Here is a 27,587-nt window from a genome sequence, read left to right as displayed (position 1 = left end):
ATTCAACCTCTTTGATCTCATACTGCTTATCTGTGAAGTGTGGGAAATAATATGTATTTGATAGAAGTGTCAGGTTTAAATGAGAATGCATATAGAGCATTTATCAGAGTTCCTGGTATATAGTTTATATTCAAAAAATGGTAATTAGGAATACTAATAGCACATAGTATGGGTCTGTACTCCAACTTGATTTTGTATTTGTGATTATGAAATGTTAGTTTATTGATTATAGACTTTGATTTATCCCCAAGCTGCTGCACTAGCCTATTATAATAGCACTCATGTTCACCATTGCACCCTTAGCTATTAAGACATAGTATGCTTTTAATAAATTGTCTAGCACCCAGACGGATTGTGCCTACTTGTTGTTATGATAACTGGTTCATTATGAACATTAGAGGATCTGGAATAGTAATTCTTAACCAGAAGAGATCACCACCCACCCGTCCTGCCCTTTCCCCCGTTTGAGAATTCCTGCAGTATAATGAAGGGTGTTAATTGTGGAAAAGTCAGTGACTTCTACAGGACTCCTTCCTTCTGTTTATTTTATTGATCTTCTCTTGAACTTTTTTCTTCCTTGAATTTCCCAACTTAACAGAGAGCTGAAATTATTATTATTATTATTTTTTTTTTTGAGGCGGAGTCTCACTCTGTCGCCCAGACTGGAGTGCAGTGGCCGGATCTCAGCTCACTGCAAGCTCCGCCTCCCGGGTTTACGCCATTCTCCTGCCTCAGCCTCCCGAGTAGCTGGGACTACAGGCGCCCGCCACCGCGCCTGGCTAGTTTTTTGTATTTTTTAGTAGAGACGGGGTTTCACCATGTTAGCCAGGATGGTCTCGATCTCCTGACCTCGTGATCCGCCCGTCTCGGCCTCCCAAAGTGCTGGGATTACAGGCTTGAGCCACCGCGCCTGGCCGAGCTGAAATTATTTTACAAGTATTTTTTCTTTAGAATTAAGTGGTAAGTTGAGAGTACTGCAGATATGAAGAGAGGCCAAGGGCTGTTTAGAGCCTTATATATTTTTAGTTCAGTGATTCTCAATCTTGGCTGTTCTTATCTTCACTATGCAGTATTTCCCTCCAGATACCTGCCTGGGGAATATAGGCCTGATTGCCAAGGGGTGAGAAAAAGTGGTTGGGGGGATGGCAGGTTTATTTTATTCAGCCTGAAGATGTTTACTTTAGGTAATCCCTCATGCTATTTTCAGTCCCTGGCTTCCGCTGTTCCTGCTGTCCCTGATTCTGGAGCCCCTCTGGTTTAAGTTCTCTAGAGGAAGGTGCCACTGGTCTACTACAGGGATACGTTGAGGGTACAGTATGTGTCTAGCTGTATGAAGGGTAGAGGAGGGGACTTAGCTATCCAACCCGTCTGTGTACATATTTAATATTTTAATACAATTCCCTTTGTGTTCAGTCCTACATCTGTCCCCCTAGCTTCTGTAGTGCCTCCAAGTCCTGAGTGTCTCTTGGGTTCTGTGACACCAGTTCCCTTCCTTACAGGCATCACTCTCCTGTTATGTTTTCTCCTGCTTTATTAGTAGTTTGTCATCTTACAACTGTTTTCCATTTCCTAAAAATGTGTTAAAATCTTTCCCATGGCCAGGTGCGGTGGCTCACGCCTGTAATCCCAGCACTTTGGGAGGCCAAGGCAGGTGGATCACTTGAGGTCAGGAGTTTGAGACCAACTTGGCCAACATGCTGAAACCCTGTCTCTACCAAAAAAATACAAAAATTAGCCGAGGGTGGTGGCAGACACCTGTAGTAATCCCAGCTACTCGGGAAGCTGAGGCAGGAGAATTGCTTGAATCCAGGAGGCAGAGGTTGCAGTGAGCCAAGATTGTACCACTGCACTCCAGCCTGTGCGACAAGAGCAAAACTCCATCTCAAAAAAAAAAAATATATATATATATATTTCAAATACATATATTTTATGTGTGTGTGTATATATATACGTATTATATATATATATATATATATTTTTTTTCCCCACTGTCTTCTCTTCTTTTTGTCTTTGTGGACTTAACATCCTTTTTATTCCTTCGCTGACATTTTAATGTGTTTTAGGAGAGAGAAAAAACATACTTGTGGTTAAATCTGCCTTGTTTGTAAGTGGAAGTCTGGGAACTTGGTGCAATGTTTTGTCCTGTTGGTTTCAACCAAAGTGTTTTAGCCAGACCAAATAATTTGAATCTGAAATTTGTCAATTCTTATTACTGATTTCTTATACCTTATACTAACTGCAGATTTGATAAATACGGGCATCTCTGTTTTTTGTTTTTTAAAGGAATGTATATGCATATATATTTTTCTGGTTTTAACAGTGATACAAGTTCAAATACACAATTTAGTAACTACAGGAAAACATAAACTGGCTATAATTACCATTAACATTTTGTTGTATTTTCGTCAGTCCTTCTGTGTTTCTGTTTATCCACATTGTTTTAAATATCTAAAAGTTGAGTTCATTATATGTATAACTTTTTTAAAGTTTATTTAACAAATCCTTATATAGTGCTTATTATGTGCCAGACACTGTTTTAAGCACATTCTAACTCATTTAGTAAGTGATATGTAGTTTTTGTTCTGCTTTTGTTCTCTTGACATTTTATGAGCTTGTCCCCATATTGTTAATTACTCTTTAAAAAAATATGGCTACATAGTGTTGTGTAATTTAGATACTGTGATTTTTCCCCCCCATTTTCTTTCTTTCTTTCTTTCGTTTTTGAGAGTCTCGCTCTGTCACAAGGCTGGAGTGCAGTGCAGTGGTGCGATCTTGGCTCACTGCAACCTCTGACTCCCTGGTTCAAGCAGTTCTCCTGCCTCAGCCTCCCGAGTAGCTGGGATTACAGGCCTGCGCCACCACGCCCAGCTAATTTTTGTGTTTTTAATAGAGACGGGGTTTCACCATGTTGGCCAGGATGGTCTCGATCTCCTGACCTCGTGATCTGCCTGCCTCAGCCTCCCAAAGTGCTGGTATTACAGGTGTGAGCCACCATGCCCAACCTTTTCTCCCATTTTCTAGTTGTATGATATTTTGATCCTTCCTTCCATCCTTCTTTGGTTTCCTTTCTCTGCTGTTGCACGTATTTCAGTACATCTCTGAATCTGTTATTAGGATGAATTCTTAGAAGTAGAATTACTGAATCAATGTGTATAAACATATTTAAGGCAGTTTTTGATACAGGTTGCGAAATTGTCATTTAGAAAAAATTACAGTGTTTATACTGCTAGTCAGGGTGGTCATTTAATCAATACTCTTTATATAGTTATTTAATTAACTGTGAATATATCAGTTTTTCCAGTTCTTGTTTTCCTCTAGTTCATTCAGCAATTCTTGAGTATCTTACTGCATTCCAGCACTATGGTAGGCTCTGGATATGCATAGTTCAACCAAGAGCTCTGGCTTCTGGGGTCTTCAGGCCCTCTGAAATTCTACCTTAATTTTGTGTGAATGTGCATTTTCAGGGGGTGGGCAAGGGAGAGATCACTTTCATTGGATTCTCAAAGGGGTGTGAGGCCCAAGGAAACTTAAGAACACTTTCTGTGAATATATTGGCACTTTCAATCCTTTTTGTCTTTTTTTGGAGACAGGGTCTCCCTGTTGCCCAGGTTGGAGTGCAGTGGTCCCATCACAGCTTACTGCAGCCGCAACCTCCCTGGGCTCAGCCTCCTGAGTAACTGGAACTATAGGTACATACTACCATGCCTGGCTAATTTTTCTGGTTTTTGTAAAGATGAGGTTTTGTCATGTTGCTCAGGCTGGTCTCGAATTCCTGGGCTCAAGGGATCAGTCTGCCTTGGGCCTCCCAAAGTGCTGAGATTCCAGGTGTGAGCCACTGCGCGTGGCCTGATGCTTTTAATTCTTAACTCTGGGAAGGAGATAGCATAGATGCTATCTCTGTTAAGGGAACTGAGAGGTTCATGGAAGTTAAGTAACTTGCTTTTTATTCACATAGCTACTGGATACTAGAACTCAGAATAAACCCCACCTTTCTGCCTATTTCTCTATAAAATTTTTGTTGTTGTTGTTTTTGTTTTTTTTTGAGATGGAGTCTGGCTGTCTTGCCCAGGCTGGAGTGCAATGGCGTGATCTCGGCTCACTACAAGCTCCACCTCCTGGGTTCACGCCATTCTCCTGCCTCAGCCTCCTGAGTAGCTGGGACTACAGGCGCCCGCCACCACGCCCAGCTAATTTTTTGTATTTTTTTTCAGTAGAGATGGGGTTTCACTGTGTTAGCCAGGATGGTCTCGATCTCCTGACCTCCTGATCCACCTGCCTCGGCCTCCCAAAGTGCTGGGATTACAGGCGTGAGCCACCACGCCCGGCCTCTATAAATTTTTATATTGATTTCTTTGATGAGAGTCTTTGCCAAGTGCTGCTGAATTAGAGGTAGACTGTTTCTCATTTTCCAAATGTAATATTATCAAAAGAGAAAGTAAACCAAGTATGGCATACTATGTTCTTAGAGAACTCATGAATAATTACCACTTTCTTTTCTCAGTGCTTTCACTGCCTGTTCAATTATTAGCGTGGAGTTTTATTGGTAATTGATGGTAGATTATTGGTGCGTAGTGTCCAGAATCTACCTAACCTTGCTTTCTGTACAAACATACACACTATTCATACACAGATGCATGTATAGGTACATACCCTAATATACCTAGTGATTTCCTTTGCCAAATAAATGGAAAATTATGCTCTTAAAATTTTTGGTTTATTTGTTTAGTGCCTAGTCTGTGCAGGGTACTGAAGCAGGCGTGGCTGGAGATAAAAAGGATATAATCAGTTATGGACAAAGCACTCAAGACCTAATGGTGTTTTTGAGGAGCAAGATACTGGTATGAGGTAGAAAATGGTACAGGCCTACATACCATAAGGGAGGTATGGGAGTGGGTATGAGAAGTATGGGGAGTGGGGAATCGGACTCCTTTGTGGAGGAAAGGGTTGGGGGATGGGGAGGATTTTGGACTGGACATTTTAGGTAGAGTTAACAGCATGAGCAGAAAAGTTCAGAGGCCAAGAGAGAGCACAAGGTATGTGGGAATTGAGTTTGGCTTGAGCATAGAGGCAGATATATCAGTTGGGAAACAAAAGAGTTGGAGTAAAGTTCAGACTCTGAGGAATCTTTTAAAAGCTTTATACAGATAGGCCAGGCGCGATGGCTCATGCCTGTAATCCCAGCACTTTGGGAGACTGAGGCGGGCGGATCACCTAAGGTTAGGAGTTCAAGACCAACCTACTAACATGGTGAAATCCCGTTTCTACTAAAAATACAAAAAATTAGCCGGTCCTGGTGGCATGTGCCTGTAATCCCAGCTATTCGGGAGGCTGAGGCGGGAGAATCACTTGAACCTGGGAGGTGGAAGTTGCAGTGAGCCGAGATCACGCTATTGCACTCCAGCCTGGGCAACAAGAGCGAAACTCCATCTCAAAAAAAAAAAAAGCTTTATACAGATAAATGCCATACTGTATATATTTCAGAGCTTCCTACTTAAATCTACCACATTGTTAATGACCATTATTAATTAATGTTTGTTTCTAACGGCAAGAAATTCAATGGCTTTGCAGAGGTAGCTGTGAGGTCCCCTACTGCCACTGTGGCCATTTGTTGTCCCTTAAGCCTGGACCTTCCTTTGGTTCTGAATATCCCTTCTGTAGCTGCAGTTGCCTGCTGCCTTTTGTTCATTATCACACTCCATGGATATCCCATTTGGGGACCTCTTGCTGCCAGTTTTTCTAGTTCCTGCTATAGCAACCCTTTGAAGCAATCTCATTTTTTTAACCCTCTGTTGCTTCATTGCTTAGCCTCAGGGTTTTTTATTTTTTTGCCATCATGAAAATCCTAAATTCCTTGCTGCCTAGGAGGGCTTGGGCAGAAAGAAAATCTATATGGGAGTCGTTGTTGGAGACAAATTAGTTTTCTTCCCATACTTTGAGGATGCCATTTCTCTGACATTCTTCCATGGGACTTCAGTGTTTACTGCCATCTTTGGTGTTGTAGTTTTGGGGTACCCACTCTAGGTTGGTCTATAATGTGGGATGCTATTATCTCTGTTAAGGGTTGGGGAGATATATTGCTGAGTATCTTGAGTTATAAATTAAGTTGCTATTTCTTTGAGCCACTAAATGATGTAGCTACAATTTATGTTTAAGAACTTTTGATCAACAAAAAGTTTAATAATGTTTCTTTAGAGAAATTGCATTGTGTATTTCAAATAACCAATATTATAGTACAAATATAGTATAGAACTTAAAAACAAACTTGTGCTTTCTTTTTTGTTCTTGTTCAGAATGATTTCTTAATTTTCTTTCTGATTGCTTAATATACCAAAACAACTTCTTTTGATTGACATGTTGAGTATTTGTAGGTTTTTTGGATTTTCTTTTGTTTTATTAGAAACATAGGTACATTTTTGAAATACTAAATTTACTAAGTTAGAAACCATCTGAATAGAATTATAGTAGTAGTATTTTTGAAAGCAGTCAACGGTGGAAAATGACTCATCTTTAGGGGACTTTAAGGCAATTTATAAACAGTGATGCTTGCTGAATAGAGGTTGCTTTTTAATCTTCCTACTTATAAGTAGTCACTGGGTGTTTTTGTAGAATCTGTGGCTTCTAGTAACTTGTCTTTCCAAGAATGTTAAAATCAATGTTTATCTCAGAGAGATCTTATAGCTAGAAATGGTTATCTCTGTTTATGATCATATTCTTGAGCTTTTGTATATATTAAATACAAACTTTGTTATGTGTTTAAGCTTTTTTGTTTTAAAATCAATTTATTTTAAAGTTACTTTATACATTTTCTTATATAATTTTCTTTATATAAAGGGGTGATTTCTTCACTTAGTAAGGTAATGTTTGAAAATAAAGATGATTGAAATTTTTTCATTATAAAAGTCGTAAAGATACACAAAAAAAGGGAGGAATAGTGCACTGAACCCCACATATTTGTCACTCAGATATCACCTATTGTGAATAGAAGTTTTAACTTTAGAAAATGTTGGCTTTTTTCTTTTTTTTTTTAATGTATCTATTTTGCAAACTAGTGGGGCTAATTTGCAATTTTTATTTTATGCAGATGATGTGATGCCAGCCACTTACTGTGAAATTGATTTAGATAAAGAAAAGAGAGATGCATTTGTATATGCCATAAAAAATCACTACTGGTACCAGATGTACATAGATGATTTACCAATATGGGGTAAGTATTGTATGTTGTATTTAAGATTTGGGAAAATTTGCATAATCACAATTTATGTAAAGACTCTGTTAAGGTGATTGTATACTGGATCATGATGTAAATGTGTTTTCACTGTTTTTTACAGAATGATTTTAATACCAGTTTTATGGTCACCTGTTGAAGAATTTTTGACATTGCCATGCCTTACATGAAACTTGCCTAAAATGTAACTTTTATATAGTATAACATGTCAGATTCAAGAATGAAAAAGTGCTTAGAACAATCTAAAAAGTTCTGCTTCCATTTTTTTCATATCTTATTTTAATTTGTTTTTTTAAATACAATTAAAGGGACTAATAGGATTTTGAAGTTTCATTCTGTCTTTTTCTCATGTTGGTACTGTGGTAGTATGTTTTCTTGTTATGATAGCTTCTTGAATGGCTTATTTTGCTAGTTCCTGTGTTATTTGCCATAACTCTTCAATTTAAAAAATGTTTATGTTTTGCTCTTGTTTATCCATATTAGTAGAGAAGAGCTATGGCATAGTTAATGCCAATTTATGAATAATCCAAAATCATTTATGTTGGACTTGATTAAATTATTTGTAATGCAAAGTACAGCCCACTGTCATGGCCAGTATGTTTGATCACATCTTTGTCTAATTGTTTCTTTCTTTTGTCTCTGGAAATCTGCTGTTATGTATAATGAATGTTTAAGATTCTTAAAATGGTTAGCAGATTACTGTTGTCATGAGCAGTAAACTCTCAGATTCTGAACATACCAGATCAGAGTTTAATATCACACTAAGATGAAATTTATAAGACAGTTAATATCAAGAGATAATTATATGCATCATCATTACTGTGTTGCATGTTAATTACGTATATTTAGTAAGCATTTCATGTAAATGACTGCAGTTACTATTATGGTAACACAGACTATTTCTCTGATCAGCTCTGACAGTGATAGGAATATGTTCTGAATATTCACTAGATTTTTCTGAGCCTATAGTTCAGGGAATCCCATTGATTTGGGCTTCCTTCATTTTTGAGAGAACAGGTTTCTTCTCTGTTGTTTTCCCTTGTTTACAGGTTTGTGCAGTGATGCCATCATAGCTTATTGTAGCCTTGAACTCTTGGGCTTAAGTGATCCTTGTCCCTTGGTCTCCTGAGCAGCTGGGACTACAAGTGCACACCACCACACCTGGCTCTGTGTGTGTGTGTGTGTGTGTGTGTGTGTGTGTGTGTGTGTGTGTGTTTGTAGAGACAAGGTGTCTTGCTTTATTACCTAAACTAATCTCGAACTTCTGGCTTCAAGCAATCCTCTTGCCTCAGCCTCCTAAAGTTCTGGGGTTATAAGCATAAGCCATCATGCTTTAGATTTTTTCAGTCATAGCTGTGGGGCTTGTTAGCAACAGTGGCAACTGCTTTCCTGTGTTAAATTTATTATAGCCCTGGGATTTTAGAATATTCCCTGTTTGGGGAAATACTTTTGGATGTCCTTGAATGTCTGAACCATGGGGAATTCTTGTCAGAAAAAAAAAAAAACAAAAAACTTTGTATCTGACTTTTCATGGAGTAAAGGTTTCAGAGTCTTTTAAAAGCTTCTTAGAGAGTAGCTTCTTACTTGATATAATTATGTCTTTACCCCCAAAGTCTGGTTTTCAGAGTAGATAGGTAAATAAACCTTTATGAAATTCATTGTTGTCTGGGCGCAGTGGCTCATGCCTATAATCCCAGCACTTTGGGAGGTCAAGGCAGGTGGATCACTTGGGGCCAGGAGTTCGAGACCACCATGGCCAGCCTGTCGAAACCCTGTCTCTACTAAAAATACAAAAAATTTAGCTGTGTATGGTGGTGCACACCGATAGTCCCAGCTACTTGGGAGGCCAAGGCACAAGAATTGCTTGAACCCAGCGGGTGGAGGTTGCAGTGAGCCAAGATTGCACCCTTGCATTCTATCTAGCATGGGCAACAGAGTGATACTCTGTCTCAAAAAAATAAATAAATAAATAAATAAATAATAATTAATTATTAGAAGGATTTCATGCTGGGTGTGTTGGCTCATGTGTGTAATACTAGCACTTTGAGAAGCCAAGGCCAGGAGTTTTAAGACCAGCCTGGGCAGCATAACGAGATTTGTCTCTGCAAAAAATGAAACATTTACCCAGGCGTGGTGGCACTTGCCTATAGTCCTAACTACTCTGGAGGCTGAGGTGGGAGGATTGTTTGAGCCCAGGAGTTTGAGACTGCGGTGAGGTATGATTGTGTCACTACACTCCAGCCTGGGTGACAGAGTGAGACCTTGTTTCAATAAAAAATAAAGGTAAAAGAAGGATTTCATTATCCCCCTACAGTCCCAAGCAAAACAAAACTATACTTCTTGAATTTGTACCAGTTAGAATCACTTTGGTTAATAAATAGTATATTATAAGAAATGATTATATTTTTCCTTAATACTTACTAAAGCATAGGGGGAAGGCCCTAAGGAGTAACTTATAGAGCATAAAGCTATTGGGAACTGTTTAGGCTTGGGTGGGGAACATTGGACAAATAACTGGCAGTCTGAGGGCATGAGAGATGTATCCGCAGCTACCACCTATGATATTTCCCTAACATTGTGGATCTTTTTTTTCCAATATCCCAAATTATGATTGAAGTGATAATTTTATTTTTTTAAATTTTTTTTATTTTTTTATTTTATTTTTATTTTTTTGAGACAGAGTCTCGCTCTGTCGCCCGGGCTGGAGTGCAGTGGCCGGATCTCAGCTCACTGCAAGCTCCGCCTCCCGGGTTTACGCCATTCTCCTGCCTCAGCCTCCCGAGTAGCTGGGACTACAGGCGCCCAGCACCTCGCCCGGCTAGTTTTTTTTTGTATTTTTTTTAGTAGAGACGGGATTTCACCATGTTAGCCAGGATGGTCTCGATCTCCTGACCTCGTGATCCGCCCGTCTCGGCCTCCCAAAGTGCTGGGATTACAGGCTTGAGCCACCGCGCCCGGCCTGAAGTGATAATTTTAAACTGCATCCTTATTGCCATTTATTTTCAGCGTTCCTTTTATTTTGCTGATTTCCCAGGGACAGATCCAGTAGTTGAGGTATGAAAAGGAGACATGTTAAGTTTTGTTACTATATATACATGTGTACATCTTACTGGGAGTGGGTAGATCATAGGTTATTAGAGAAAGTACTAGACTAGGGATCTGGAAACCTTGATTTTAATTTTGGTTTGACCACTAGTAGCTGGGTAACCTCGGCAGATGGTGATGTAAGCACTTCCCTGAAATTTTGAGATGTTAGGGAGTTGTATTAGTCCATTCTAACACCACTATAAAGAAGTACCTAAGACTTGTAATTTAAAAAGGAAAGAGGTTTAATTGGCTCAAGGCTCTGCAGGCTATAATGGAAGCATAGCGGCATCTGCTCGGCTTCTGGGGAGACCTCAGGAAACTTACAATCATGGCGGAAGGTGAAGGGGAAGCCGAGAGTGGCCAGGAGTAGGAGGGAGAGAGGACGGAGGTGCCACATGCTTTTAAACATTAAATCCCAGGAGAACTCACTATCTCAATGACAGCACCAAGTAGGGGTGGTGTCAAACCATGAGAAGATGCCCCTGTGATTTAATCACCTCCCACCAGGCTCCACCTCCAGCATTGGGGATTACATTTCAGCATGAGATTTGAGTGGGGATGCAGATCCAAACCCTATCAGTAGTATACATATATAAGGTGATAATTGTTACAATGAAAATGATACTAATGACAAAGCATGAACTTTGGGAATCAAATTAGTGTTTGGTTATGCTGAGCTGTTTATCACTTTTTCACTGTAGTATGACCATGATGTGTGTTTGCTAACTAGTTAATGAAGAGTACAAGTCCAGTTTGCACTTTTGCCTTATTCTAACCATGAAGAATAATGGTAATATTGCTTTTTTATTAAGAAAGAAAAAAAAACAAACATAATGAGCCTTTAGCTTCTAGGATATTTTAAATATTAAGTGGTATTACCTTGCATAAAGTGTTTTTTCTTTTTAAGGTATTGTTGGTGAGGCTGATGAAAATGGAGAAGATTACTATCTTTGGACCTACAAAAAACTTGAAATCGGTTTTAATGGAAATCGAATTGTTGATGTTAATCTAACTAGTGAAGGAAAGGTGAAACTGGTTCCGAATACTAAAATCCAGATGTCATATTCAGTAAGTATTCAAATAGTTTAATGTAGGAAGTAGTGTTTGTGACCTGATGTCAACAATTTGTGGCTTTGAGCTTTAGTAAATGAATATGTAGCTTGAAATGGGATGCAACAGAATATTATTAAAACTATATTTTCTCAGTGTATCTAAGTAAGCCTCCTAAAAGCAAATTGAGGATTTGCTTCAGGTCTGTATTATTAGATACCAGTTATGCCTTTGCAGGACCTAAACCTTTTGGTACAGCCAAGTTTACTTTTGTAACTGGGTAATTAGACTAACCCAGTCATGTATTTTTATGGTTATGTTTTTAGATTGCAGTACTTCGTGTTGTTTCCCTTTCCTTTTTAATGTTGCATATAGAAGTGATGCTGTATTGAAAGTTGCTGGATAGATACAGTTTATCATGGCTTGCTCTGTCAGTTGGAATAATACACTCCTGCACAGTGAGAGCTTGTCAGAGCCTTTTAGCAACTGTCAGGCTATTTCTGTTCTCTTAGGCTTAAAAATAGTGGAAATGAGAGAGAAATTCAGTGTAGATAGACTTTCTGCCAGTGATTGCCTCGTAACTGGAATGAGTCCATTGCTAGTAGTCAATTTTGAAAGTTTTTCAAGCTTTGTGCATATGTACCTGATGCAAATAATCCTTGTATAACTGAACTTAATGAAGAAATTTTATAGTTGTAATTAAAGTAATGCAGTCTAAAAATAAAGATGTACAGAATCGCCCGGCGCGGTGGCTCAAGCCTATAATCCCAGCACTTTGGGAGGCCGAGGCGGGCGGATCACGAGGTCAGGAGATCGAGACCATCCTGGCTAACACGGTGAAACCCCATCTCTACTAAAAAATACAAAAAACTAGCCGGATAAGGTGGCGGCGCCTGTAGTCCCAGCTACCCTGGAGGCTGAGGCAGGAGAATGGCGTGAACCCGGGAGGTGGAGCTTGCAGTGAGCTGAGATCCGGCCACTGCACTCCAGCCTGGGTGACAGAGCGAGACTCCGTCTCAAAAAAAAAAAAAAAAAGAAAGATGTACAGAATCTTTTTTTTTATTATTCGTTCAAATATTTATTGAGCAGCTAAGGAGAACAAAGGTGATCCAGAACGTTGGTCAGGGGTGAGGCAAAATGGCACAAGTAATTGAAAGCAAAGGGCAAGTTCACTGAATCACAGCAGTCAGAAGAAAGTGTTTAGGGAACCAAGAGTGAGATTGTTTCCAGCCTGAAGATGGCATTCCATGGCAAATCAGAAAAGGGGATTGAGATTAAAATAGAAGACTTCGTTCTGGACTGGATTGTTGATGATACTCAGTATGGACTATATTTGTTTCTCCTTTTCCTTTCTCCCCATCTTTGGGCTTAATTTACCAGTAGTGCCCAGGACTGTTCAATGCACTTTTTCTATACTTGCATGCGTTTTTGCTTTAATGTCTTCTACAGAACTAGGTCCTTTTGGTGTTTTAGGAGTTTTTTTTTCCTGTTTTGAAGGATTTTGTCCTTTTGATCTTGGTGTTGATGATTTTGAGTCTTTTCCATTCTGATTTGACTTTTGTGCATTTTTGGCTGGATTGTCTCGTGTAGATTTCTTTTTCTTCCGTTTCCCCATCATCAAAATCATTATCATCATCAGCAGCAGCAAATTTTACTTTTTTCTGTAGAACCTTGCTACCACCTCCAGGGACAGATCGCTTTCCAGATATCCTTAAGAGTTTCACCTCCTCTTCTTCATCTTCTGACTCTGCATCTTCCTCCACAGCTACTAAGTGCTGTCCACTAATAACACACTGGCCCTGAACCACACTTCAACCATAAGAGCACTGGTGGTGTGATTTCAAAGCTCCCAAGGGAAACCGTTGGCAGTACAGACATTTTCAAAGTCGCCAGTGTTACTTTAATTGGACTGCCTTTGTAATTCATTGCCTCTGCTTCAACAATGTGCAATCCTTTGCACCAGCCCCTAAACTGACTGTTCTTAAAGATAATTGATGCTCATTTTCATCATTATCCACCTTAAAGTGATAATCTTTGTTGGCCTTTAGTTCACAACCGAAAAGATAGTTTTGGGACCTCAGGGACACATGTCTGTGTCCATCGAATCTTCCATGGGGTGGCAGCACACAGGTGGGAGAGAAGGCATACAGAGATAAATGATTTCTGCTCAAGAGAACAGCTGCGCGGGACAGAATCACACCAGGCAGATGTACAGATTCTTATTTTAATTGATTTAGACACTTGTGATATGAGCTTATACTAATTCAGTTCATGTCACATTTATCAGGTTATAATATGTAAGTCAACGAAAATAAACAGTCCTTGAGAACTGAAATGACCCCTCTAAGGAAAGTTGTTAAGTTTTGTCAATAAACAGAAAAGTTGATTAGTTTTATCATAACTGTTTCCATTTCTCATGTTGTAAGTAACTTTCCTCCATTTCTCTAGTGAATTTTAATTCTAGGTGTGTGTAAATAGTTCTGTATTTTGCTCAGAGTTTTGTCATCAGATTATTAATTTGTTCACTGGCCTTTATTTTCAAATGAAAATTTTTTTCAGGTAAAATGGAAAAGTCAGATGTAAAATTTGAAGATCGATTTGACAAATACCTTGATCCGTCCTTTTTCCAACATCGGGTAGGTAAATAGTGTAATTTAAGACATTGAATATGTGCACCAATTCATTTAACAGACATTGAGCATCTGTCATTTGCAGGGCACTGTGTTGAGGACGGTGGATTAAAAGATTTAGGTAATAGTGATTTAAAGCATGAGCTTGAAATCATAAGGGTGATAGGGAGTTTTAGAGGAGCAATCAAAAACTTCCTTCTTTGTGCTTGTGGTTTAAACCAATTAAAAGATATACAGAGAAGAATATAACATATGGGAAGCCAAAATATCACTAATAAGGTGAATATTAGGTGACTGCGTTGCAGAATGGATAGCGTATTGGACTTCTAATAGGGTGAATAGTGGAGAATGTGGCTTATATCTGTGATCAAGTGGGCTTCTTACTACTGAAACTCAGAATTGGACTTAACACACTCAGTATATTGTAGGCTTCCCTACATAGGCACTTGCCCTTATACAACTTACGGTGTGAGAAAGAACACAATGTGCGCATCAGAAGGAGGTAATGAGAGAGTGGATTAAGATCAGGAATTTCTGCTTATGGAAATCCATCCATGTAGAAAGAAACATCAGGAATGGGAAGAAATGCCCCCCCCCGCCACCACTTCTCCCAGCCCCCACTGACAGATACTCGCTGAATTTTAGTTCATGAAGCCAGTGACATTAGTGTTGGTTTTGTACAGGTAGTTTTGATTCTTTATAGCAAAAATCACACTTTGTTTTGGTAGTTTCCTCCTCAAGGATGGAGATAAAAAGACAAGGCATAAGAGGATATATCTGTTCTTCTGACTTTCTTCCTGAATTGCTGCTTCTTTCTTTTGATCTAATCTTTTGGACTAGAATTTTAAAGTTTATTAATCACCTATTTTTGAGATGGTCCATAAGTTTTTGTTGTCTCAGATTTACATATTACAGTTAGGTTCCATTCTTAAACTCTACTGGAACCTATCACTATTTCTGATCTTTCTCAGAGTTCAAAGATTTTAACAACTAAGCTATTTGGGATTTAGTCTTTTTGAGACAGAGTCTTGCTGTCCCCTGGGTTGGAGTGCAGTGGCATGATCTCATCTCACTGCAACGTCGGCCTCCTGGGTTCAAGCGATTCTCCTGCCTCAGCCTCCCGAGTAGCTGGGATTACAGGCACGCACTACCATGGCTGGCTAATTTTTGTATTTTTTTAGTAGAGATGGGGTTTCGCCGTGTTGGTCAGGCTGGTCTTGAGCTCCTGACCTCAAGTGATCCACCTGCCTTGGCCTCCCAAAGTGCTGAGATGACAGGCGTGAGCCACTGCGCCCTGCCTGGACTGTTTTTACTGAAGGATTTAGCATACTACTCTTGGAGCTAAAATTTTCTCCCCTACCTCAATCCCCACCTCAACTCCACCTGCTATGTGTTCTCCTCAAATATAATACTCAGGCAATCCTGAGGGTATGGATGCAGATAATTTCAAGATTTAGATAACTTTTGAGGATATGAAGGCTCTTAACTGGCACTCCCTACTGGAACTCTTAGGTCTGCCTTGTTTCTAGCCCCACTGGGCATTGACAACTTAGGGGAAAGACTGCCTTTTAGTATTTTCACTATAGAACAGTATACTGTATTTGTTATTTCAACAAATATTAATTGAGCACCTGCTATCTGCCAAGCACTATATTTAGGTAAGTAGGGATACATTAGAAAATAAAGGCAAAGATCTATACCCTCTAGGAACTTATGTTCTAGTCGAGGAGATGTGAAATAAATAGAATAAGTAAAACACACTGTATTCAAAGAGAAGTGTGTCAAAAAAGAAAAAGTAGACAGGAGAACAAGAGTACCGGGGGTCGGGTAAGTTACAGTTTTGTATTCTGTAGTCAAGGTAAGCCTCTGAAATGGACTGTTGAGCAAAAGCTTGAAGGAGTTGAAGGAAATAAAAAATGTGGGTATTTAGGGGAAAGAGTATTCCAGGCAGAGGCAACACCATTGAAAAGCCTATTAAAGTGCGGATATGCTTATTGTGGTTTGAGGACCTGCAAGAAGATGAAGTCAGAGAGGTAGCAGGAGCCAGATCATCCATGGTCATTTTAAGGACTTTGGATTTTACTCTTGAATGCAAAGGGGGCAGGGGAGCACTGTAGTGTTTTCAGCAGGGGGGGCAACAAATCTGACTTTTGTTTTAAAAGGATCAGATTATTATGTGGGTTCAGGAAGTCAAGGGTAGAAGAAGGGAGAACAGTGGAGAGGCTGTTACAGCAATCCAGGTAAGAGGTAAGGTAACTCAGATCAGGGTGGTAGCAGGGTAGGTGATGAAAAGATGTTAGATAGTGAGTGTATTTTGAAGTTAAAGCCGGAGGCATTTCCTGATTGATAGGAAGGTGAAGAAGAGTTGAGACAAACTCTAGGGTTTTTAGTCTGAGTGGAGCTGACATCCCTGGGGCTGTATTTGGAGGAGATTTAGAGGGGAAGGTTAGGGTATGGTTTGGGACATGTTAGTTTTGGTGTGTCTGTACGATATCCAAATGGAAATATTGACCTTCAAATTGGATATATCAGTCCTGGAGTTCAGGAGAGAGGTCTGGGCTAGGGACACAAATTTTGCAGTAATCGGCATATAGATCATATTTGTAGCTATGAGACTGAATGTAATAATTGGTAAGGAAGGGAAATGTAGGGCGAGAAGAGTACCAAGGACTAAGCCCTGGGTACAGTACTAAGAGTTTAGGAAGAACAGGGGAGTTCAGTTAAAGGCTTTGGGGGGAAAGAAAGAATGCATGGTGTTCTGAATGCCGAGAGAAGAAAGTGTATCATGGAGGATCAAGAGATGAGTCCTGAGTTTTTGCTGATGGGTCAAGTAAGATGAGCACTGAAAAGTGACTGTTGCATTAACCTGGAGTCATTGGTGAACTTGACAACAATTCTGGTATAATGATGGGGCATTCAGAATCTGAAGAGAGCTTCTGTAAGGGAGAATGGGAAGAGAGGAATTGGACACAGCAAGTATGGACTTGTGAGGAGCTTGGCTGCTAAAGGGAGCAAAGAAATGGTGCAGTAGCCAGTGTAGAAAATGGAATTAGGAGATTTTCTTTTCTTTTTTTTTAAGATGTAAGAAAACATTAACTTTATATGCTGATGGGGTTCAGTGGAGGTTGCAAAACTGGCAGTGCAGGAGAAAAAGGAGAGAAATATTGCATCGTTTTCCTTAAGTAGAAGGAGAGGATATAATGTACTGTACAAGTATAGGGATTGCTTCTAATACGGTGACTAACAGCACAGGCAAAGGAATTAGAGCTGAATTCAAACTCTGATGCTTTGCTGCATACTATTACCTTGGTTAAATGATTCGGTCCTTAAGCTTCTGTTCCCTTAATAGTGAAGCAAGGATTATAGTACCTTGCAGAGCTGTTGGGGAATTTCACGTTGATATAAAGCACCCAGTTCAGTGTTTGGCACATAGCAGGTAAGAGGTAGTATTGTTGGTATAGTTATTTATCTCCAGTTGTGTTCTAAAATTTATGACAGATTGAGGGTGCAGCTTCAGGATTAGTGACACTAGAGGGTGCTGGCAGGCAGCAATTAGTAGGGTTAGTAAACCTCTTTGTGACATCAGGTTTCTTTATTTTTAAGAAGTATTTTCCCTGGTATAATAATTTCACAATTATACAACATCTCATATTTTTAGAATAAAGGAATGTTATAAAATTTCAGGTTATTACTACATTATAATAGATTAGTATATATCTTAAATTAGAAAATAGCAGAGCTTTTGTTAGAAATTTCAACATTTAATGTGTGTCTAATTAGTATAGTTACTAGTAATTATATAAAACTTTTATCTTAAAAAATTTGATAAATTGACTAAAAGAAGGTATGTGTCATTTTTCTTTCCCTTTTGAGCTTTTCTGGGTTAACATCTCAGGGTGGGAGCAAAATAAAATCTTTGGAAAATCATAGACTGCTTTTATGAACCTTAAATGATACTTTTACAATAAACTAGATTTGTATAATCTTTTTTGAGCAAACATTTCAAAAAACAATGCATTTCTTGATTCCTTTATAATTTCACTAGATTACTCAAATAAATTGTTGAATGAAGTAAGGAATAATCTTCTGAAGAGGCTGTCTCCTGTTATTCAAGAAGAGCCTTAGAGTTTATCCCGTCCCTGAAATCTCAGGGTGGGTAGTAGAGCCAGGACTGCCCTTCAGCTTCATGCACATATTCAGCACGTTAGTCCAAGTTAACATATATCCTAATCATACACAGCAATACATATGTATGTACCTATAGAATTTTAGAGCAGGAGGATATCTATGAAGAACTGGAATATGTAGATAAGAGGTTTCATGGAGGTGAAGGTGCTTGTGTTGGAATATAAAGACTGGGTAGAATTTGCTAAGGGGAGTAGAAATAGATTCCATTGAGAAGAAATTATGAGAAAAATGCGGAGGTGAAAGTGAGTATACTGTGCTTGTGGGTTCTTGAAGAGGAATAAGCCTTATTGGAATATAGCATATAATGGAAAGAAAAGTTGACTAGATAAGGTGAGATGGCCATATTACAGGGAGTATAGAATATTGGAGAAAATAGCTTAGATTTGATATAAGAGAAATAGGGTATACAACTGTAAGTTTTATAATAGTGGAGTGATATATGAACATGCTTTGGAAAGATTTCCTTGATAGCTTTTTACAGGATAGATAGGAAGGGGAGAGACCAACAAACAGGCCAACTAGGAGGCCATTAGTGCTATCAAGGTATGAGGTGACAGCATGGGAATGAAGCAGAATGGATGGATACAAGTCATTTTGAAAAAAAAAATGCTTAATAATACTTATGAAGAATTAAGGAGAAGGAAGAGCCAGAGATAATTGTAAAATTTCAAAGCCAAATGTTAGTACCATTAGCAGAAGTTAGAGAATCAGAAACAAGTATTATATGTGCGGTGGAAGATTATGAGTGTACTTTATGGCAGTCTGAGTCTGAAATTCCAGAAAGACATTCAAGTGGAAATTATTGTAGTTAGCAAAAACCTGAAACATGAGGGCGAAAGAAGACTAGCGATTTGGGGCGGGATGGGAGGTGGGGGAGAGGGTGTTATCATCATCACTGGAATGCTGGTTAAAAGTTCCGAGAACCTAAAGAAGTCACAGCAGAGTACTAAGACTGGAGCTTTTGGAGAAGTTCACAAAGGATGGGAGGAGCCATCATGGAAGATGAAAGAGGGGAAGCGGCAGTCAGTGAAGTAGGATGCTGTAGTGTCAGGAAAGGTCAGATGTGGCAGAGAGATCAAGGAGAGTGAGGCAGATAATTGGCCGCTGAATCTGTTTAGAAGTTCATTGCAGGCCTTTGAGAGAAATTTTGTGGGACAAAAGTGAGATTGTATTGTGTTTTGGAGGAAGTGAGGGAAGAACTGGAACATGTCTGCTTTGAAAAGTATTGACATTGAAAGGATCAGGAGGTGAGAAGATGAAAAGAATGAGGGACAAAAGATGAAGCAAACCCTTCAGAAGAGAATAATAGCAATAACAATAACTTTTAGATTTTATTTAGTGTTTATGATGTGCCAGGCTTACTTTTGTTGTTTAAACTTTATGACAACCCCAGGGAGTAGACATCATTGTAGATAAGGACATTTGGAGATTGCTGATGCTGGTGAAAGGTGGAGGGGTTGGGATGCAAAATGAGAGGAGAAAAAAACACCTCAAAATGTGGATGTGGAAAGATTGTGTCATGATGGATAGTAGAAGACAGAATTAGCTTCAAGGGAAGGCAGGAGAAAGGATGGTATTGGGGCCTTGAAGAGAGGAGAGAAATTTGGGCACTATCCCTAAAGATCTTTTGGGAATTAAAATGTAAATAAAGAAATAACTGGGCAGTGCCACAGACCTAGTTCAAATCAGATGTGCTACATTTTGACTAGTACCTTGTGATTATGAACCAGAATCTAGATGTAATATTGTAACAAATGTGTGGATAAAATCAAAGCCAAGTGCTTCAAGAACATTGAGGAACTAAAGGATGCCTCAATATTCTATGTAACATGGGTTTGGAAAGGGCTGCATAATGATGGTGATAGGGTGAGGATGAACTAACCTGGAGCAAGTGAAGCAAATCATTCAGGATGGTGACCTAAGTCCATGGCAGCCAACTATAATGGTTTAGTCTTAGTATTTTAAGGAGGTTTTCGGATTGTTCAATTAGAGAGAAGGGAACTAACATTTACTGAGCATCTAAGGTGCCATGCTTTATATATACATTATTAAACCCCACAAAGCAATGACAAGATAAGTATTATCTCCTCCATTTTCCAGATGAGAAAACTGCAGTCACATAACCAGAAATTGGCTATGTTTGACTCCAGAGCCCATGTTTTTTCCATATAATGCTGAATAGTATAGGCTATCTGGCCAATTGTACTTTTTTTTTTAACAATAACTTTGATTTTGAAAATTTATATAAATGGTAGCTTGTTTTCAACATACGGGAGCTTATTGTAAAGAAAGCCAATCCTCTTGGCATAATGAATACTCATCCTCAAAGTGTTTTAAATTTGGATTTTTGTCTAAAAGAGTTAATTAAAGACTTTTTTTTTCTTTGCATTAACATCCAGTTGTCCTTGTGGAACCTATGAATTTTGGGCTGATATTGCAGGTTGGTAACATTTTATTTTCTGTTATTTTAGATTCATTGGTTTTCAATTTTCAACTCCTTCATGATGGTGATCTTCTTGGTGGGCTTAGTTTCAATGATTTTAATGAGAACATTAAGAAAAGATTATGCTCGGTACAGTAAAGAGGAAGAAATGGATGATATGGTGAGTAAACATTCACATTATATTTGTAAAAACATTTTAACTGAGTGTTAAGTTTTAAATGTTGGAAGGTAGGTCATAATTTCTTATCGGAAGTCTTGGGGCCAGATGAGTTTCCAGAATTCAGGATTTTTAGAGTTAAGAAAGATGTGAAATGCCCATTGTGCTCTGTAACCATGCCCTGTAATCAAATATTATTTTTTTCAGCAAAACATATGAACATTCACCCGAAGTGGGATAAATAAATAGTGTAACCTCTTGTTAGTTCAAGCCAAGTTTTGCCACCAAGTAAGAGTATATCAAACCTAAGAAACGAACTGTTAGTTCTTAGAACTTTTTATTTCAGAATTGCATCTAGGAGGATGTAGACCTGTATTAGTAACTTTCTAATACTGTTAAATATTGTTTAAAATTCAGGAAATGGGTAGAAGGATTAATTTATGTTTAGTGGGTTCAGAGGAAAGATTTGTTTTCTAAGTTCTTTCACTAAGTTAGAGAACAAAAAGTGTGTTATATGGAGTGCTGGCTAATGGATATTCCATATAGGTAAACTGTATCATTAAATAGGAAATTTGTCTTAAGAGACAGGCTGGAGTGTAGTGGTGTGATCATAGCTCACTGTAACTTCAAACTCAAGAGCGCAAGTGATCGTGCCGCCTCAGCCTCCTGAGTAGCTAGGACTACAGGAACAAGCCCCCACCCCTGGCTATTTTTTTATTTATTGTAGAGATAATTTCACTATGCTGCCCAGGTTGGTCCTGAGCTCCTGGCCTCAAGCAATCCTCCAGCGTTGGCCTCCCAAAGTGCTGGGATTATAGGTGTGAGCCACTGTGCCTGGCTTGGGAAATAGTTTAAAATTTTAAATTTTAATATACTAGGGTATATTGTGAAGTATCAAAGGGTTGATAAAGCATTTGGTGTCTCTTAACTGTATCTGATTAGGATTCTCCCCACCACAACAGATTACCTTGAGGGACTGCTATTCCTTAGTAAATATTGTTTTAGAAGCAAGCTGTGTTAGAAACTGTTTAAAGGAGCACTTGCTTACTAAGGTTGCAAAGTAAAAATTGAATTCTTTTAAAAAAATGCTATATAGACTCTTAAATAAAAATATTCATATCGGATATTTCCCCCATATGTTTTCTTAGATTCTAGGTGCTAACGGACATTTCTGCATTCTTAGGGCATCTAGTACTGGTTTTGATACTCTTCTCTTTCGCTCTCCACCTAGCCCCTGATTGTATATGAGGTACAGCTATGAGGTGAATGGCAAGAATAGTGTCTGAAAGTGACATTAAGAGAGTCAGTGCACTGTTCTCCCAATTTGACCATTTCTTTTTGTTACTAAACCTTTTCTTTTTCCATTGTTTGAGATTCTCTGAGCACAACCAGAAGTCAGCTTCCTGAACCTCAGCATTTTAACATTGTTATTAAGGCAGTGATCATTTTAAGTTTGGAATATATTTTCTCAATATTTTGAATTTCTTTAAGTAGCTATAAATTTGGAGGGAGGAAACTTAACAACTGTAATTTTTACCTATTTACTATGTTTTAGTTTGATTCTGAATGATTTGCTTTTCTCTATATATATTTGTATGTAGGATAGAGACCTAGGAGATGAATATGGATGGAAACAGGTGCATGGAGATGTATTTAGACCATCAAGTCACCCACTGATATTTTCCTCTCTCATTGGTTCTGGATGTCAGATATTTGCTGTGTCTCTCATAGTTATTATTGTTGCAATGATAGAAGATTTATATACTGAGTAAGTGCCTACACTTAACTTTATTATGTCTTTATTCTTAAATAGTTTTAATACTGGAATCTTTTAAGTCAATCATAATTAAATCGTTACTTATTTCCTTTATCTTAAAATTTATGATAAATGCAGACAGACAAGTAATGAACAGTAATCTGTATTTTTGTGTTACATGGCAAAACTTAACTAGCGTTACTGAACACTGTGGTTTGTTATAAAGGTTATATGTTCCATTAAAGATACAAACAGAGGTTACTTTCAATTCATAGCTGTTTGACAAAGTAAATAGGCATTTTTTTTAAAGTTGAAGATCCAATTAGAGCTTCATCAGAAGTACAAGAATTTCAGTTACTAAGTTACTTCATATTTACCTTGAGAACTGGAAAACATCAGAGTAGAAGAAAGCACTGTAAATAATAGTAAAAGAGTGATTAAAAGTCACGTAAGGTTAGAAAATAATTGATGACTTCTTTAGAAAAGAACTCCTGGTTCAATATGCATCCTATCTTGACACGATTTTTGGTAATTCTTTCTTTGCAAACAAAACCATTTGTAAGAAATTCTCAATTTTAGGTCTTTGAATTATGTGAAAAAGTTATACATTCACAGAAGATCTCAGGTCCCTATTCAGTGCTCAAAGCCACAACCTCTATGAAGCAAACACATTCTGGTGCCTGGGTGGTAGCGATTATAATTCAGGCATTTCAGGTGCTGCCTCATGAAGTCCTCAATCAGAATGACACTTTTTTCTAGTTATATTTCATGCCTCTATTTTAGTTCATAATGCATTCTTTCCTCTATATGCCTGGCATTTGGTGGGCAAACAATAAATCCTTGCTGACAGAATGGCTCTTTAGTTGCATATTAAATATTTAACTGTATGCTAAATATTTGTTTCCTCTGCTAGATAGTAAGTTCCTTGAGAATAAAGATCAGGTCATAACTTACCTTTGAATTCTCACAGTACCTACTTAAGGAGCTTTGCATGTGGAAGGTATTCAGTCAATGCTTGTTGAACTGAAATGAATATGTATTAACCAACAAAGCTATTTCTCTCTAGTGTTGGTTGTATTTCTTTAATATAACCTTTTTAATTCATTTACCACATGAGCTTTAAAATAACCCAAATCTAAACTTCAGAGTTCTGGTGAGTAGTTCATATTTTCGGGTATAATGTGTTTCAGATAAACTGGACCCTAAATACAGGAAAACATTTCAAATCTACCAAGAAGTTATACTTTACATTAAACACTGGATTAAGTTAATCACTATCGGATTGACACTGGCTGTACTGTCACAGTCTTATGAGCCACTAGAAGATAATCTCTTCTAGAATCCAAGTTTTTGCCGCTTCCTTTTCAAAATGTTAGTGTTACAATTTGGCAACTCATTTTTTTTTTTAATGCAGAAGCTCTTCTACTTAGAGACCTTCAACTTTTATAAATAAGAAACCACTCACTAATGTATAATATTAGCAGGCAAGTCATGCATTGTTATTTTAGCCTATAATTACTGTAAGTGGTTGTTCTGTGTTGTGTTTATTTGAAGTGAATGTAATTCATTACTTATATAAGAACTAAAGCATTAAGGATTGATTATTATATAAAAGCAGCCAACTTACTGAGGTATCACTTTAGGTGTTTCATGCACATTTGATCCCTTAATCTTCACGTCAACCCTGTGAAGGAACTATTCTATTTCTGTTCTACAGACCAGGAAACTAAAGCTCAGAGAAATAATCTGAGATCAATGAGCACCCTTTATTAGTAAAGAGTTTTAGTGAGCTGGGATTGGAACCTAGGCAATCTTATTCCAGAACTCTTTTCTTAATTTGCTATGTTACGGAAATGAAAATAGAGATAATAATAATACAAAGTGGTGAGAAAATGAAAAATTTGCACACAGAATTGGAATAAATCACTTGAATAGGAATGATTCTAAAGGATAAAGAGCAGATAATGTAACGTAAAAATTACTTTGCCTCTATGGTCACTATAGCAATCAGAGGAAAACTATTTTGAGGGTATAAGGTAGAGGATCAGTATCAATGTGGGTGCCTGTTATAGTGTGATATTGAGAAGGCATAGAGTTTGAGAAGGTGAGGAGTAAGCTTGTTAGTGTTGCTGCTGCTGCAGCTACTCTGAAACTTTTCAGCGGAGAGTGGTAAGGCTGTGGCAGGTGTAGGCTAAACACCTCTTCAGGTGTTCCCCTTGTCCCATCTTGGAGAGATGAATGAGGACAGTTACCTCCCTCAGCAGATTTTCAGTGTAGATAAAATGGTTTATTTGAGGGACAGGGGAGGGAATGCCCATAGAATATTTGTGAACAAAGAAGTGAAAGACCTATAGACTTTTAAAATCGTATGTCTGATTTTAATTTTAAATTTTACTTTTTTTTTTTTTTTGAGATGGAGTCTTGCTCTGTCATCCAGGAGGGAGTGCAGTGATGCGCTCTTGGCTTGCTGCCACCTCTGCCTCCCAGGTTCAAGCAGTTCTCCTGCCTCAGCCTCTTGAGTAGTTGGAATTACAGGCACCTGCCACCACACATGGCTAATTTTTGTATTTTTAGTTGAGGCGGGGTTTTGCCATGTTGGCCAGGCTGGTTTCAAACTCCTGACCTCATGTGATCTGCCCACCTTGGTCTTCCAAAGTGCTGGGATTACAGGTGTGAGCCACTGTGCCCGGCCTAAAAATCATTTTCAGCAGTATGAGGGAAACAGGGAAAGTCTCAGTGTTATTCCATCTAAAATATTAGTATTTAATATAGATGATACTACTATTTTATTTGTTTGCAGGCAAGAATCATAAGCAGTTGAATTAAGTTATGAAACAGATGATTCTAGTCATTTTTCTTAACAGATGAACATCTTGTTCCATATTATGGGATTGGTTTACAGGGTCACAGAACAGTTTTAGTGTCAGCTTCTAGTATTTTTGCCAAATAAATGTGAAATACTTGCTTAGAATATATCAAAACATTTAACTGCGGTTAAAAAAATTAGCATCAGCCAGGTATCATGTAAATGCAGTTTTAACTACAAATTCATTCACTATAGAGAATCTTTTGAGTTTTATTTGTAGTCCAGGTTGTGATATTTTTGTGTTTCTGTTAAAGTTATCTTTGAAATTAAACTAATGTTAATATAATAGACTGTATGATGTTTTCTTTAAATTGTTAGTTTTAATTTATCTTTTTTTTTTTGCCTTTTTAGGAGGGGATCAATGCTCAGTACAGCCATATTTGTCTATGCTGCTACGTCTCCAGTGAATGGTTATTTTGGAGGAAGTCTGTATGCTAGACAAGGAGGTAAACTTAGGAATTCTCACTTCATTTTGTTTATTATAGATGCTAATATTTTCCTATGAGATTTTGTTGGTTCGTTTGTTTTGAGAGAGTCTCACTCCATCTCCCAGGCTGGAGTGCAGTGGCGCAATCTCTGCTCACCGCAACCTCCACCTCCTGGGTTCAAGCGATTCTCATGCCTCAGCCTCCTGAGTAGCTTGGAATTACAGGTGTGTGCCACCATGCCCAGCTAATTTTTGTATTTTCAGTAGAGACGAGATTTCACCATGTTAGTCAGGCTGCTATGAAACTCCTGACCTCAAGTGATTTGGCCTCCCAAAGTGCCTGGTCTACTGTGAGGTTTTTGAATTTAAAATGGGCAGAACAGCTGTTGTAAAATTCTTTGTTATCTCATTTCACATAATTTCTACCAAACCTATTGTGTGTTCTATCTTGCTTTTGTGGAATTCTCACATTTTATTTCCTAAAATTATGAATAATTAGTAGATAATCTCCTTTGTGCACCATGTAATTTGCCCTGATGAACATGTAGGAGAGTGCATTTAAGTTATTGATACTATTTGCTTTGAGGTGCCTGGCTCTAGGTGTGCTCCATGTGATGCATCTACACAGAAAAAAAGCTTTATAGATGAATATAAAGGCATGTGTAATGGCCTGTGGGTAAAGTTTCTGGACAATGGAAAGAGAATAGGAAGGAAAGTTATGTATTTCTGTTGACTGTTAGTGTTTATCAAAGGACCCTTTGCAAATATTTCTGCTATTCTTTGTCACAGTCTCTTGCTAAGAGCACTTTGTCTTAAATATCCTATTGCTCCTTTAATACTATTACCTAAAATTGATGGAACTAATAACACAATAGTACAAGGATACTGCTCCTTGGTGTTTTTTTCTGCAGTGGCATTCAGGGGTCTTTAAATTCCCTTGTATTCCCTGCAGTAGTCTGAGGTCAGAAAAGTACAAAAATTGGTAGATTTGCATATTTTAGTTTATGAATGAAGTGTTGTTGAAATACCTTAAAATTATATTTCCTTTTGCACAGCCCATCTTAAGTGGTGTCAGTATTAGGGGATCCTGCCTTCTTTTCGTAGACTGGGCACACTTATAGGTTATAGGAAATCAGAGCGTAGGATTATTTAAAATTCTCTCAGGATATCTTGGTTTACCCTTGCTTTTTTATTAATCTTCTTGACTTAATGTGACCTGTACCTTAATGTGACCTGTACCTTCAGTATAGATAATTATTTGGATTGACTGAGGGAGTATCATTATGGGTTCCTGACTATTTTAGGTAGATGTTCGTTCAGTCTCTAAATTCGACTTGTGGGTATGAGAAATGAGTCCTATCATAAAGGACCACATCCTAAGGAAATAAGGACGCATGAGGCAACTTTTACTTTGAATTTGACCTGGAAACTAGTTAGGCTAAAAGTTTAGTTTATGACTCTCAAAATAGTATCCACAGCAGAAACAGATTTATTTAAAACAGGAAATTTATTTAAAGTTGGACATAAATTTGTTTTTAGTCTGATTGCAAGTTAAGAACACCCAGCCCAACTTTCCTTTACTACACTTATTCTTGAAAGCTGACAGAGTTCAGGCTCAGGTCTTGGAATATCAAGTCTTACAAAATATAATCTAAAGATTATGTTCTGATTGGTAGTGTCCTGAGGAGATCTGATAGTGTCCTGATATTTTGTCTGATCAAGCCTCAAAAACTCTTTTTTTTTTTTTTTTTTTTTTTT

General features: G+C 38.1%; 1 protein-coding gene and 1 pseudogene across 1 annotated transcript in view; one reads left to right on the top strand and one right to left on the bottom strand.

Annotated features, from left to right (window-relative positions):
* The window catches only part of TM9SF3 (transmembrane 9 superfamily member 3), a 71,355-nt gene that overhangs the window by 14,468 nt on the left and 29,300 nt on the right, over positions 1 to 27,587 (top strand). Inside the window, exons 3-8 of the mRNA XM_017879998.1 lie at positions 7,082 to 7,204; positions 11,220 to 11,384; positions 13,922 to 13,998; positions 20,652 to 20,783; positions 22,382 to 22,548; positions 25,754 to 25,848. Of these exons, the coding sequence (XP_017735487.1) occupies positions 7,082 to 7,204; positions 11,220 to 11,384; positions 13,922 to 13,998; positions 20,652 to 20,783; positions 22,382 to 22,548; positions 25,754 to 25,848 (759 nt within the window). The remainder of the gene's footprint in view (positions 1 to 7,081; positions 7,205 to 11,219; positions 11,385 to 13,921; positions 13,999 to 20,651; positions 20,784 to 22,381; positions 22,549 to 25,753; positions 25,849 to 27,587) is intronic.
* LOC108534544 (nucleophosmin pseudogene) lies at positions 12,742 to 13,475 on the bottom strand (annotated as a pseudogene).

The sequence above is a fragment of the Rhinopithecus bieti genome, unplaced genomic scaffold, assembly GCF_001698545.2.
Source record: "Rhinopithecus bieti isolate Rb0 unplaced genomic scaffold, ASM169854v2 scaffold_425, whole genome shotgun sequence".
In the NCBI taxonomy this organism is placed as follows: Eukaryota; Metazoa; Chordata; class Mammalia; order Primates; family Cercopithecidae; genus Rhinopithecus; species Rhinopithecus bieti.
Note: the sequence above shows the minus strand (reverse complement) of the source record. Positions and strands in the feature narration are given on the sequence as shown.